Source organism: Sciurus vulgaris (genome assembly GCF_902686455.1).
Source record: "Sciurus vulgaris genome assembly, chromosome: 8".
Lineage (NCBI taxonomy): Eukaryota > Metazoa > Chordata > Mammalia > Rodentia > Sciuridae > Sciurus > Sciurus vulgaris.
This window is the reverse complement of record NC_136468.1, coordinates 135,975,012-135,988,871: the sequence shown is the minus strand read 5'-3', so window position 1 is coordinate 135,988,871 and position 13,860 is coordinate 135,975,012. Positions and strand designations below refer to the sequence as shown.

The following is a 13,860-nucleotide window of genomic DNA, read 5'->3' as shown; positions in this document are numbered from 1 at the left end:
GGCGCCACTTGAATCTGGAGGCAGGGGTGCCCACCAGTGGGTGCCATCCATCAGTGGACAGTCCCTGGTCCTCGGTCCCCCCGGAATTCAGGGCTTGGGAAAGTTCCTGATTTTATTTTCCTCACCAATGACTCTCCCCAGGCTTTGGAGGTGAGGAGGGGCTGACGAGACCACCCAAAGGAACAACCCAAACCTAGAGCCCCAGCCTCCGAGGTGGATCCGAGCTGCTGATTCCCGCTCCTGCTCCACGGCGTCCTGGGCTCCCGCCAGCCTCAGGCTTCAGCCAGGCCCCTGCGACTTCCCCAGCCTCTGCCCCCTGCCCTTCCCTTTGGGCCACGCCCCAGCCTGACTTGAACACAGCGCCTTCACCCGTGCTGGCCCTCCCGCCTGGACCGCCCTTCCAGGGTCTCCTTTTGCTCACAGGGATGATGTCCCTGGGGACCAGGCCCTCTGCCTGGGGTTCCAAAGCACTTAGTCTTGTCTCCTGTTTTGTAAAAAAACAATTTATGCCTGGTGTGGTGGTGCACGCCTGTCTTCCCAGGGACTCGGGAGGCTGAGGCAGGAGGATCAAAATTAGAGGCCAGCCTCAGCAAAAGCCAGGCCCTAAGCAACTCAGCGAGACCCTGTCTCTAAATAAAATATAAAAAGGGCTGGGGATATGGCTCTGTGGTCGAGTGCCCCTGAGTTCAATCTCTGGTATCAAAAAAAAAAAAAAAAAAAAAAAGCAATTCACATAGGAAGAGTCTCCTGTGAGTCAGTAGGTGAGTGTCTGGATGCCCGGGGCTCCTGGAAGCCAGGTTGTGTCTGAGTCTCCTCTGGAACCTGGTTGGCGCAGGGCCTGGTGCACTGTAGATGTGCTGGGCATCTGCTGAGTGGATGAAGGGAGGAAGGGAGGAAGGAAGGAAGGAGGGAAGAGAGGAAGGAAGGAAGGAGGGAAGGGAGGAAGGGAGGAAGGAAGGCGGGAAGGAAGGAAGGAAGGGAGGAGGGAAGGGAGGAAGGAAGGAAGGAAGGAAGGAGGGAAGGGAGGAAGGGAGGAAGGAAGGCGGGAAGAAAGGAAGGAAGGGAGGAGGGAAGGGAGGAAGGAAGGAAGGAGGAGGGAAGGGAGGAAGGAAGGGAGGAGGGAAGGGAGGAAGGAAGGAAGGGAGGAGGGAAGGGAGGAAGGAAGGAAGGAGGAGGGAAGGGAGGAAGGAAGGGAGGAGGAGGGAAGGGAGGAAGGAAGGGAGGAGGGAAGGAAGGAAGGGCAAATGGGTGGATGAGAGCGGGCTGAGGCCCACTGGATTCCTTGGTCAGCGGATATCCGGGGTCATCTGGGGATTGCCAGCAACTCACCTGGGGGACCTAGTGAGACCATTTGAATCCACGTGGCCTCATGTTCCCCCTCTGTGAAATGGGTCTATGCCTCCTGCTCAAGCTACCCGCGCTGGGGTGTTGTGAGGTCACACATCCCAGAAGGTCAGGGTCAGCGGGAGCACACCAGGCTTCCCTCCCAACCGCTCTGAGTGGGGAAGCAGCCTGGAGAGAGGAAGGGCCTGACCCCAGCCGGTGCCGGGACTCGGCTCCCCGCCAGGCCTGGACCCGCCGTGGGGCCTCCCCGAAACACAGCCGGCCTCCACTCTGTACCCCGGGCCTGGAAAACCTGAGTCACGGCTGGAATCCGGGCCGGGGAATTTTCCTTCTGACTTGCACCTCCCTGGCCTTGGCCCCTGTGCAGCGTGGGGGGCGGGCAGGACCCCCGCTCTCAGTGCTGGGAGGAGCCCCCGGGCAGCCCGTCCGTGCGTCCGTCCTCTCCGCCAGCCGGTCGGAGGGCAGGGAGGAAGCCCGCCTGGCCCGCCCGGAGCGGGAGTGCGAGCCGGGGTGGGATTGCGTGTGGCCGCGGCCGCCCCGCCCTCCCCTGTCCCCACCCCAAACCCTCTTAATGAAATCAAGCTGGCCCCGCGGCCGGCGGGAGGAGCAGGCGGAGCGGCCGCCAGCCAGAGCACCGGCGCGGCGACTCTCGGGGCCAGGCGCCCACTCCTCTCCACCGCCCGAGCTCCCAGGCCTGCGCGGACCGGTGAGTCCTGGGGCCCCTGGGTCCTGGGAGCCGGGCCGTCCTGGGGCGCAGGGCCGGCCGTCGAGCGCTGGGCCGGCGTCTCCAGGTGCGCGGTTGGCGCCCGGCGGGGCGCACGTGCGCCCTGGGCGAGCCCCGCGGGTGCCGGGGTGGCCCGAGGGGTGCGTTGGGTCTGAAAGGGGCGCCCGGGGGTTGCTTGCAGGATCGGGGTGAGGGTGGTGGGGACGGGGACCGCCAGGCCTGGGCACGGCTGTGTCTCCGGGAGGAGCCCCGCACGGGTAGTGTGGCCGAGCCGGGGAGCCCAGGGGACGCTCCTGCGCTCTGTGCCTGCCGCGTCTGAGTTGGTGTGCCTGCGTCGCCTGGCCGGATAGTGTGTCCCCGCTGCTGCGTGTGGGCCTGCCTGCGGCCCAGCCCTCAGGAACACCTTCCTTCCAGGTTTCCCCTCCGAGATGCCGGGGTCCCTGTCCTCGGCCGGCCCCAGACTGGTGGGGTGCAGGGCCTCGGCCTGAACCTCCCTCCCCCCAAGGCCACTAATTGAAGCCAGCTTTCCTGGGCCGCCCCTCCCCCTCTGGCCGTCCGTCTCTGGGTGGGGGTGGTGTAGCAGCTCTGGGGCCTCAGCCTCAAGTCTTGGGGTCCCCAGGCCTCAGGGGTGAATTTGTGCATATGCATATTCACAACTGCAAGTGGCTCTTTTAAAACAGCAAAGTCTGAGCCAGACAGTCTCCAAGTGGGGGGACCTGGACCATCTCCGGGCACCGGCTTGCTGACACCTACCATGTGTCAGGCGCTGCTATGCCTTATCCAGGGGGTGTCCCTTATCCCCACTGCACACATGTGGAAGCTGAAGCTCAGAGAGGTGAGCTGCCTGGCCCCAGGACGCACAGCTGGGCATTGCCTCCTGGGCCTTCCGAGCTGCCTCTCTGTTCAGGGCTCTGCTGGTCTTGGCCCTGACTTGCCAGGCCACCCTGGGTGTCTGCGCCCAAGTTTTCTTTTAGATGAAAGGAGAAGGGTGGGGCCTGAGCCCAGCTCCTAAAGGCCTGAGATTCCGAGCCCCCAACCAGCAGGACCCAGAGGTGGCAGTTTCCCAGGAGATGAGGGGCAGCTGGTGGGCAGAGGGATCATTGCTGAGCTGGCCAGTTCTACAGATGAGAAACCGAGGCTCAGAGAGGGCAGGGGCCCCACCCAGGGTCACACAGCCGTCTCCTGCAAACTGGCTGGCTTCACTTAGGCCGTGTCCTCGCTCTTTGTTGTCCCTTTCTCAGAGAGCTGGGAGGAGCTGAGGGCAGCGGGTGCGCTGAGAGTGGGAGTCTCCAGCCTCTGAGGGCCAGAGAGGGTTTCTGTGGCCTCCCTCTTGGTCCTCTGCCCCTAGCTCCCAGGTTCCAGGGGGACGGGAGCATTTCCTCTGCTGCCACCTGTGTGCATGTGTGCTCGCGTGTGCTTGTGCTTGTGCGTCTGTGTTTGGGTCCTGCATTCCTCGGTGGCCACAGCTGAGGAATTTTTACTCAATGGGGTTAAAAAAAAAAAAAAGTTGGTCTTTCCCTGCGTGGCAGGGGAGCCCCTGAGCAAAAGTCCGCATCGGGAGAGGACGATCGTTTGTAGGCAGAACAAGGAGGAATGTTGGCTGATCCTGGAGCATCCTGCTCCTGAAGTCCACCTTTCCTGGGTGAGCAGCCATCCAGGGCCAGGTACTTTAAGAAAGTCATCCAGTCGGGACAGCTTTCTGGGGATCGACCTGCTGCCACCCATTTACAGATGGGGAAAGTGAGGCAGAGCTGGACACGGTGAAGCCAGGATGGCCACCCCTGCCCAGCCGGTTTCCCAGCTGTTCTCAGCTTCAGCTCGAGGCTGCCTGGTGCTCAGCCACCCGTGGTCACAACACCCTCTGTGGCGAGAAGCTCCAGTTGGCACCGTTAAAAGTCTCTCCTGGGGCTTGAGGGAGGTGGCTGGCAGGGCAGAGACCCCCAAGCTCAGGGGTCTGGAGGGACCTCTGCAGCGAGGAGGGGCTCCCAGTGCCCCATGGAGCGTCTCCGCTCCTCGGCCCGGTTGGGAAGTGTCGCCTCTCGGTCAGGTCGGTCGGGGCCAGACGGGTGTGCAGGGTGTGGGGCTCCGGGTCGGACGGAGGAAGGTTCTAATCCCGGCCCGGCCACAGGCCAAACGCGTGTCCTCGGACAAGCCAGTGGAATAGGAGGCGGGCTCAGCTGTGTGAGGTCACCAGCTCCTTTTAAATGAGCCCTGAGGGCTGGGGATGTGGCGCAGGGTCAGGGTTTTTGCCTGCGGGCACGAGGCCCTGGTGTCTGTCCCTGGCCCTGCAAAAAGAAGAAGAAAAACAGCCAATGAGACTTTTGCTTTTTTTTTTTTAATGCCCTAGAATTATCGTTATTATTATCAGTAGTAGTATTTACTTATTTATTTTTTGCCATTGGAGCTGGTTTGGCCAAATTTGTATCGGTGCAGATGGCCTCGGAATCTTGTTCCCTGGCGGTCGATTCAACCAACTGCAGATAGGAAATAGTTAAAAAAAAAAAAAAATCAGCACAGCAATGAAAAAATACGGTAGAACAACTCTGTGGAAGCACTAACCGGGTCTGGGGTCTACCAGTCATCGGGGTGAGTTGACAGTGTCGGAGGACGTGGGTCGGTCCAGGGACGCACCGTGCCACTTTATGGAAGGAACTTGAGCACCCGAGGGCGAGCAGCCCTGGGCCAGTCGCCCATGGGGACAGAGGGACTGTCAGCCGTAGACCCCGACTCCTCCCTGGTCTCCTGAGTCCTCCGCTCCCTGAGAGGCAGGCAGGGTCGGATGCTGTAACAGTGGCCCAATCTGGAAATGGGACCTGCCGCCAAGGCGTGGGAACCCCGGCCTCCTGGTGCCGTGTGGCCTCGGGCCTGCCCCTTACCCGCTCTGGACCCCCGTTTCCCCAGAGACGACCTGAGATGGGCTCCTGAAGCTTTTCTGTCTGGGGCCTTCTGACCTGAGCCGGCCGGGTCCAGCTCTCCCTGGGCTGGGAAGGCGCCCCGGGGTCTCTGGGGTTGTCTGGGCCCCAGGCCCTGCGCTCAGGGCTGGGAGCCGGTTTAGAAAGCAGCTCCTCCGCCCGCGAGCTCGGCCATGAGGACTTTATTAACCAGGCGGGCTGCCTGGGCCAGATGGGGTCCGGGGCTTCATGCGGGGGAGGGAGGCTGCGCATCTGGTTCCCATCCAGTGGTGGCGGTGGGGCGGGGCGCCCCCAGCTTTGTCTGAGGCCCAGGGGTTTCCCCGTTGGAGCCCGGAGGTATGGGACCGGGTCCTGGGGCCACCAGGGAGGGTTCCCTGGGCAGGGGTGTCCCTCTGCTCCCTCAGTCCCTCAGCGTCTCCCTCGGCCGATCCCACCATTTCTCCTGCACACCTGGATCCAAACCCCAGCTCTTTTAGACAAATCAGTTAATCTCGCTGGGCCTCAGTTTCCTCACCTGGAAAATGGGGATGATCATGATTACCTCCCACTGGCCGGGGACTTAGCAGCAGTAGCACCCAGCACCTGGGTGCTGTGAGTAACTTAGCAGCAGTAGCACCCAGCACCTGGGTGCTGTGAGTAACTTAGCAGCAGTAGCACCCAGCACCTGGGTGCTGTGAGTAACTTAGCAGCAGTAGCACCCAGCACCTGGGTGCTGTGAGTAACTTAGCAGCAGTAGCACCCAGCACCTGGAAGCCATGGATGTGCACACTGTTCATTCACCCGCTTCCGCCCAGGTACATTCATTGAGCACTTGCTGTATACCAGATGTGGTGCTGAGATAAATATGATTCGGCCCCTGCAGTCCTCGGGGCCTGGAGTCACATCCTGACCCTTTCCTTCCTCCTTTCCCTGCAGGTCCCTGGGGCAACATGGCATCCTCAGTGGCCCTCAGCCTCCTCCTCTCTCTGCTGCTGCTCCTGAGGCCCGAGCCCGTAGGGACCCACTCTGTGTCCCTGACGGCTGCCTTCCTGGAGGACGTGGCGGGCAGCGGAGACGCTGAGGGCTCGTCAGCCTCCTCCCCGAGCCTCCCACCGCCCCGGACCCCAGCCCTCAGCCCCACATCCGTGGGACCCCAGCCCACGCCGCTGGGGGGCCCGTCGCCTCCCACCAACTTCCTGGATGGGATCGTGGACTTCTTCCGCCAGTACGTGATGCTGATCGCCGTGGTGGGCTCCCTGGCCTTCCTGCTGATGTTCATCGTCTGCGCGGCCCTCATCACCCGGCAGAAGCACAAGGCCACCGCCTACTACCCGTCGTCCTTCCCCAAGAAGAAGTACGTGGACCAGAGCGACCGGGCTGGCGGCCCCCGCGTCTTCAGCGAGGTCCCCGACCGGGCTCCCGACGGCCGACCTGAGGAGGCCCTGGACTCCTCCCAGCAGCTCCAGGCCGACATCCTGGCCGCCACCCAGAACCTCAAGTCCCCCACCAGGGCTGCCCCAGGCAGCGGGGAGGGGGCCAGGCTGGTGGAGAGCAGGCCGGAGGAGCCGGGCGGCCAGGAGGTGGCCCTGGGGGCCCAGGAGGCCGGGGCACACGGGACCCCTGCAGAGGAACCAGAGGTCCCCAGGGAGCCGTGCCTGGCGGGGGCCGAGGCGGCTCTGGCAGCCAGCGAGGGCCAAGGGGAGCCTGAGGGGTCTTTGTCCTTAGCCCAGGAAGCCCAGGGCGCGGCGGGTCCCCCTGAAAACACCTGTGCTTGCGGCAGCGTCTCCCCCAGCGACTAAGGCTCCGGAGCTGCTGGCCTTGACCGTCAGGCGCCCCGTGGTCACTTCCTCGGACCCCCAGAGCCATCCCCACTGCGCCCTGCTCTGCACTGGTGGGGAGGCTGCCTGGGGTCCCCGGTCACCAGGTTCCAGCAGTGGTCAGGCCTCGCAGCCCCGGGGGCCCCACCCCAAGCACGGTTCCTCGCGGGAGGTGGAGGACATCCGTGTCCCCGTTAGAAAACGGCCCGTGGGATCAGCCGCATCGATTGAGCGACGCGGGGCCGGGGTCTCTCAGGAGGGAGCGAACCCGGCTGCCTTTCTGTCGGGGCAGCAAAGAGACAGATACAGATGGACTGGAAGTTTCGCAAGGGGTCAGGAGGCCGCACGGACCCGCCACGCAGACCCACCACGCGGCAGCATCTCAGGAGGGTCTGCTCGTCGCCTCTCCTGGGCCCTGGGTATTCCCGGTGTCCCTGCTCAGAGCCACGGGGGCGGAGGTGGACCTGATGACCCCGGCGACTTCTGAGAGGGACCCCGGCGTAGATCATGGCAGGGCCTCAAGAGAGTCTTTCCCAAACAGGGTTCCCTGGGGTGCCCCTTGGAAACAAGAGGTCAAGGTCAAGTGAGTTGAGGCAGCTGCCTCTCTCCCCAGCCCCACCTGAGGGTCCCCGGGTTCTGACAAGTCCCCCGCAAACAGTCGGATTGGGTCTGGGCTTTTGCTTGGCCTTGGCTTTTCCAAGTTTTTATTTTCGTTTTTTACAGCTATAAAGTACGATCCTGTAGCCCCCCACTCTGGAAAATACGGTTTTAAATTTTCCCGAGGTGCCCCCTGTTTCTAGTTGGTCCAGAGTGGGGGGGCGCAGGGTGTGGGGACTCAAGTCCCATTAAAGTTGCCCCTGCAGCCTCCCTTCCCGTCGGACCCCCAGAGCAGCCTGGAAGGTGGGGTTCCACATTCCAGTTTCCGACGCCCAGCCCGGAGCAGGGGCCCACCTGCCCCCGCTCCCTGGTGGCCTGGCAGCCTGTCTCTGCAGCTTCCTCGGACCTCCCTCGGCTGGGGGCTGGGCCCTGTCCTGTCTGGGCAGCCTGGGGTCCCCTGCCTCGCCCCCGGCCTCCGCCCAGCCTGCACGCAGCATAATAAACCTTGGTTCCGGCCGAGGCGCACTGGCTTTCTGGGTTGGCCGTGAGTCTGCTGGGAAGGGGCCGTTGGTGGGCTGGGTGACTCTGCGCAGGGGGACACATGGGCCAGGCGCTAGAGGCTGGCGGGGCAGACGTGTGGGACAGAGAGGGCAGAATGGGCGCTCCTGGGTTGGGGCGGGGGCTCACGTCCCCTGAAGTGGCACCCTGGCCACACAGACCCTGGTTCTGCGACTGGCCGGGCGGCTGGGACCATCTCCCGGTTCCTGAGGCCGCAGGGGCCGTCCTGGGAGCCCCGGGTGGCTCATGCCCTGAGGGTGGTTGGGCTCCGGGAAGGGTCTCAGGACAATGCCACCCCCTCTGCAGGCCCTCCAGCCCGGCTGGGCCTCTCTCCCCACACTCCTGGCTGCTTCTCGCCCCGCGATGACAGGTTCCTATGGGGACTTCTCCCGCTCTGCCCTGGTCCTGGGAGCTGCCAGCTGGAATCCAGATGTGGCTGGGCTGGAAGCAAGTCTGGGTCCCCAGGGCGCTGGGGAGGGAGGCCGTGGCCTGCAGTGCCTCCCCGCTAACGCCCCACGTCCGAAGGGAGGGCCCTGGTTTGGGTTTCCTAACACACAATGGCTTCTGTCCTGCTCGGTGGGGAAGGGCCCTCCCTCCCGGCCCTCCCGGCCCTCCCTCCCGGCCCCTCCCGGCCCTCCCGGCCCTCCAGCTGCAGCCAAGGCGCACATGCGCAGCCTGAGTACCTGTGTGCTGTGTGGCTCTGGCTAAGTGGCTCCGCCTCTCTGCGCCCAGGGGCTCTCTCCCTGTCCCTGAGCTTCTGTGGCTGGGGAGGGCATCAGGCTTCCCTGAGACAGACCCAAGGGAGACTTCGGGGCCACCAGCTCCAACAGCAGCCCCCAAGAACGCTCAGCCAGGCCCTCGAGAGGGGGCGGCTGTGGCCTTAGGCTTCTGGAGTCCCCTGAGACGGGCTGGGCTGGCTTGAGGCGCTGACTGGAACCCCAGGGCAGGAGTCAAAGTCTCGCTGGTCTCTGGGCGTTTCCAGCTGCTGTCCCTCCTGCCCTTGGACACCTCGCTTCTACTCAGAGGTCCCCTCCTCTGGGTTTCTCCCCTGACAGCCCCACCCAGCTGTCTTCCACCGTCCCTGGACTCAGCGATGACAGTGGTCACAGTGAACAGCCTCTGTCACGGGCCAGCTCCCGTTTCAAGCACTGGACGTCTGAACTCACTGAGGTTCACAGCCGTGGGCCCTGGTCATTATCCGGGCATCCCAAATGGGGACACTGAGACCCAGGGCAGTGCTGTCAGGTGCCCACTCGGCCAGTTTGGCGCCTCGGCAGCCCCATGGGAGTATCTGGTCCACGCCGAGGGTGGACGATGGACGGAGGTCCCGGGCGGCAGCCGGGCTCCACCTCTGCTCCCTGCCCCTCCCACCTGCTCCCACATCTGTACGGGGTTACCCAGAAGAGGCCTTTGGTGGGTGTACAGCTGGCTGGCTGGGGCCGCCAGGGAGCTGGGAGGGGGACCTGGCTGGTGGGTGTGGGCCGGGCTGTCCAGGGGTGGAAGGGGCTTGAGGGTAGGGGAGGTGGCCCCACTGATCCCGGGCCCAGAGTCTGCCAGGGCTCAAACAGGCCCCCGCTGTCCCAGGGATTGTAAAACTGCACCTCGTCTGGAATTGGGCAATTGTCGCTGCTAAGGTGCAAAGGCCACGAGGAGAGGGGCCCGAGATCCGTCCCCTGGAGCCTCCCTGGCACTCGACATGGTACCCGCACACAGTCGGTGTTCTGTATGTGCGCACTCAAGGGCGTAGGCTGGAGGAAGGCCAGCCTGCCTGCTTACCCATAAGCCTGCCTGGCGCTCACCACGCTCCCTGCGGACACCTGAGCAACGCCGTCACCCTCAGTCACAGCGAGGAAACAGGCTCAGAGGGGTTCAGTGACTTGCCTGAGGTCACACAGCCCAGCAGAGCTGGGATTTGGACCCAGGGCTGAACCTACCACCTCATTTTAAATCATTTCTACGATCTGAAGCACAAGCCCCTCTGGGGATGGGGTGGGGACATGAGTTTAGTGTCCAGTACTTTCCACTGTGGCTCCTACTTCCTGATTCCACCCTGGTCAGTCCTCCTTCCTCTGAAGGTGCCTTGGTCCGAGCTTCCTTGGTTCTCATAGAGGTTTGCGGTCGGCGGATCGTCTCCAGTTGGGATTAAGTAACCCTCTGGGTTCTGAGGTGGCCTAGGAGAAAGTAACAGGTTCATTGACTCTTTGCCAACCATGACTATTTAATGAGCACCTACTATGTGCCAGATGTTGGGGACACATTGAAAACAGATCTGAGGCTGTGTTCTGGTGGAGGAGATGACAAGTCAAAGAATTGTCCAGAGGCCACCGCATGATCAGTAATAGGAATAACGCCATTTATAAATTGCCTGGTGCTGATGGAGAGATTTGGTCCTGCCTCACTGAGATACGCTGGGTACGCGGTAAAAAGCACATTCTTCAAGTGTAGAAGCTGATGATTCTCCACATACGTGTATCCCACGAAACCTTCACAACCGAGATAACCAACACACCTGTCGTCTCCAAAAGTTTCTTCGGAGCCCTCTGAAATCCCTCCTCACGCCTCCTATCCTTCCTCCTCCCTCCTGCAGCCTCAGGCCATCTTGATCTGCTTTCTGTCTCTATGACTCTTTTCTATTCATTTTTATTTTTTGTACTGGGGATTGAACCCTGGGGCACCTAACCACTGAGCCACCTCCGCAGCCCTTCTTCATATTTTATTTAGAGACAGGACCTTGCTGAGTTGCATTGGGCCTCGCTAAGTTGCTGAGGCTGGCTTTGAACTGGAGATCCTCCTGCCTCAGCCTCCTGCGCTGTGGGATTACAGGCGTGAGCCTCCGCGCCCAGCTTTATTTGTATTCTTTGGGTTTTTATATAAATGGAGTCATACAGCATGTTTGCATTTTTGCCTGACTGCTCTCACTCCACGTATTTTGATGTTTATTTTTGTTATCGTACGCATCAATAGCTCAGTCCTTGCTATTGCCGAGTAGAATCCCACTGTGTGACATGGCATGATTTTGCTTATTGTTCACCTGGATGGACGTTTGGGTCGTTTTCAGTTTGAGGCCACGGAAAACAAACCTGTGATTAGCTATTGGTGGTTTTGTTTCTTCCTCAAAAATTCCTTTTTTTAAAATTTTTTTAAAAAATTTTTTAAAGGTGCTGGAGATGAGCCGGGTGGTGGTGGGTGACAATTGTGTTGGGCACAACTGTCATTCCAGCGGCTAGGGAGACTGAGGCAGGAGGATCTCAAGTTCAAAGCCAGCTTCAGCCACTCAGCAAGACCCTGTCCCTGAATAAAACATAAAAAAGGGCTGGGGACTTGGCTCAGTGGTTTAGACCCCCGGGTTCAATCCTCGGTTAAAAAGTGCTGCGGTGGAACCTAGGGTCTCGCACACGTTGGGCCAGCTGTCTCCCGCTGAGCTACATTCTGGCCCCCTCACAACTTTCTTGACGAGATGGTCAGTATTTCACCCCATTTTATAGGAGGGGGAGAAAATGGAGATTCAGAGAGGTGAAGTAATTTACCCAAGATCACACAGCCAGGAGTTGGCTCATGGAGCCTCAGACCGCGGGAACGTTGAGCTGAAGCGACTTCAGGGGGCTCACCCGGGGCCCCTCTGTGGGGTCATCTGCAGCGGGACAGGGATCGGCCGTTTCTTCTGGAGGTTTTAGTTTCAGGATTCAGAAATAGCAGGAGGATTTGGCGCTGGCTCCGGCGGGAGGGTCCATCCCAGCTGCTCCGTACCCCCAGGACGGCCCAGGTCTTATGGCGGCAGCTGCAAAGTCAAAAATAGGCTGCTTGTAAATCTCCAGAGGCCCCAGGTGACCCCACAGTGCTGCAGCCACACCTGGGGCCCTGGGAGGCGGGAGGGCCGGGCCTGGGGTGGTCACTGCGGTTTCTCCCTTAGGATTTGGGGAGCCAGACTCAATTGAAGAGGCCTGAGGGGGAGGAGGGACTGGGGACAGAAAAAGGCAAGAGGGAGATGGGATACAGGGCCACAACCCCGGCCCGCCTCCTCGGGCCCCGCACAGAAGGCGTGAGGCTCACACCTACGGGTGTGCAGGGCAGTGTGGCTCGGTGGAGAGGCGTGCAGGCCTCCATGCCCCGGGTTGGAGCCCCAGTTCTGCCCTTTCCCGGCTGTGTGACCCTGGGCAAGTCACTGAACCTCTCTGGGCCCGGGTTTCCTCATCTGTGAAATGGGAATAATGGTGGCAGCTACCTCGAAAGGTTGATGGGAGTTGAGTCCGTTCACTTAAAGTGCTCAGAGCGGGCCCTCCCGTGGGGGCTCCGTGAACAGCGGGCGGCCTTGGCGGCGCCCAAGGGAGAGCAAAGAGGACGTCCCCTGTCTCTAAAGGCCCTGGTCCTCTAGAGACGGCTCTTCTGTCCAGGTCGAGTCTAAAGCTTCGGAATCATAAGACCAGCGAGTCTGAGAGGTTTCCCGGCGTTTCTTGGGCGTCGGAGCAGAGGGTCCTGGAAACAGTGGTGACGTTGGAACGGTGCCCACAGCCAGGGGACCCCCCAGGGGTGGGGTCAGGGGTCACATCTCACTGTTCCTGCGGTGACCGCACCAGATTGTAGATGTCATCGGGTCCCTGTGGCTGGAGGGGTGGGTGGGGGAGTCCAGAGGCCTGGGCTGCTTCCCGGCAGCGGAGGCCGGGTCCATCTCCAGGGGCCTGGGCTACGTCCCAGGCACATGGACCCTGGGTGGGAAGGTCCTCCAGGTACGGTGGCCGCAGAGCACCAGGCGGGCATCTGCCTCAGGTTCCCAGGGACGGGGTTCAAATCCCTGCGTTCGACTCCCACACCCAGGCCGTGTGACCTCAGGCAGCGTCTGCCCCTCTCAGAGCGTCACCTCTGACACCGCGCAGGTCCTGACCTGCAGGGGGCGCCAGGAGGCCCCCGGATCCGCTGCTCCTTCAGACCCTGCTGGTCAGATCCTGGTCGGGCTGGGCACCTAGTAGGTGCTCAGTAAATGCTGAGAAGGGAGCGTGAAGAAGGCTGGGCCCTTGCAGGAGAGCTGGAGGGACGGTGACACCGGGGGACTTTGACACCTCCTCTGACCTGCCCCGGTGAGTCATGACGCGAGGGTCTCCAGGGAATCCCCTCTGCCCCCTGAGTCTTTCCTCAGCGTCTGAACCTCTGCACTAGGGGCTTATCCCTTCTTGAGCACCACTGTGCGCCAGGCAGGGCACTTAGCGCTCTCTTTACATGGGTTCCTTGCAAGGCCGAGGGAGGAACTGACATGACCCGCTTGTTGCAGGGAGAGACAGAGAAGCTCAGAGAGGTCAAGTGACTTGCCCCAGGTCACACAGCCAGAAAGTCTCTGAGCTGAGCTTTGACTGTCCTGGGGCTGTTGGGCTCCATGGCCAGTGCTGCAATCCCAGCAATGAACGAACACACACCGCAGAGTGCACTGGGGTCAGGGACTCAAGGCCAGTGCGTCCAGACTTCCCCAGGGCCCCGCAGCTCAGCTGGGGACAGCCGGTGTCTTCACAGCTGCGGGTGCTGCGTCCGTCCTTGGAGGTCTGCAGGAGGAAGGGCGCCAGGAGCTCTGACCACAGCCAGCTGCCGGGTCAGGCCCTTCCTGTCTGCTCACAGACTCGGCCTGCTTCATGCCCCGGAGGGAACACACGTGGGGTGGCACGCTGGAGTTCGGCGCCCTGCACGTCCCCTGCGGGAGGGGAGGCCCTGAGGCGGCCATCCTAGGCGGCTGGTGGGTGACCAAGCTGCGTCTGCTGGACTCTGGTTGCTCTTTCTCCAGCCCACCATGCTGCACATGGGGAGATGCTGAGGGTCTGGGGTCTGGAGTCCAGGCCCACAGCCTGGGATTGTCCAGGGACATGAACATGAAGGTGGGGTCCCTGCAGTCACTGGCCCTGATCTGGGAGCCCCAGGGGGAAGGTTTTGCTTTGCCTCCTCCTTGGCT

The 13,860-nt window shown here is 61.9% G+C and overlaps 2 protein-coding genes across 2 annotated transcripts in view; one reads left to right on the top strand and one right to left on the bottom strand.

Annotated features, from left to right (window-relative positions):
* The first annotated feature begins 1,842 nt into the window (after positions 1 to 1,842).
* On the top strand, positions 1,843 to 7,127 carry TMEM119 (transmembrane protein 119). Its single transcript, XM_079151368.1, has 2 exons — positions 1,843 to 2,135; positions 5,896 to 7,127. Exons 1-2 carry the CDS (start codon positions 1,916 to 1,918, stop codon positions 6,756 to 6,758), a joined length of 1,083 nt encoding a protein of 360 aa, XP_079007494.1. The 5' UTR covers positions 1,843 to 1,915; the 3' UTR covers positions 6,759 to 7,127.
* A 1,127-nt stretch (positions 7,128 to 8,254) lies between these two features.
* Positions 8,255 to 13,860, bottom strand: part of FICD (FIC domain protein adenylyltransferase) — a 67,265-nt gene continuing 61,659 nt past the window's right edge. The window contains exon 3 of the transcript XR_013765758.1: positions 8,255 to 8,270. The gene's annotated coding sequence lies outside the window, so the exon portion shown is untranslated. The remainder of the gene's footprint in view (positions 8,271 to 13,860) is intronic.

Bases quoted from the DNA above. Each gene is read 5' to 3' on its own strand.
- TMEM119 (XM_079151368.1), top strand. From the start codon at position 1,916: ATGAAATCAAGCTGGCCCCGCGGCCGGCGGGAGGAGCAGGCGGAGCGG. The intron at 2,136-5,895 runs GTGCGCGGTTGG...CTTTCCCTGCAG, and splicing joins CGCTGGGCCGGCGTCTCCAG to GTCCCTGGGGCAACATGGCA.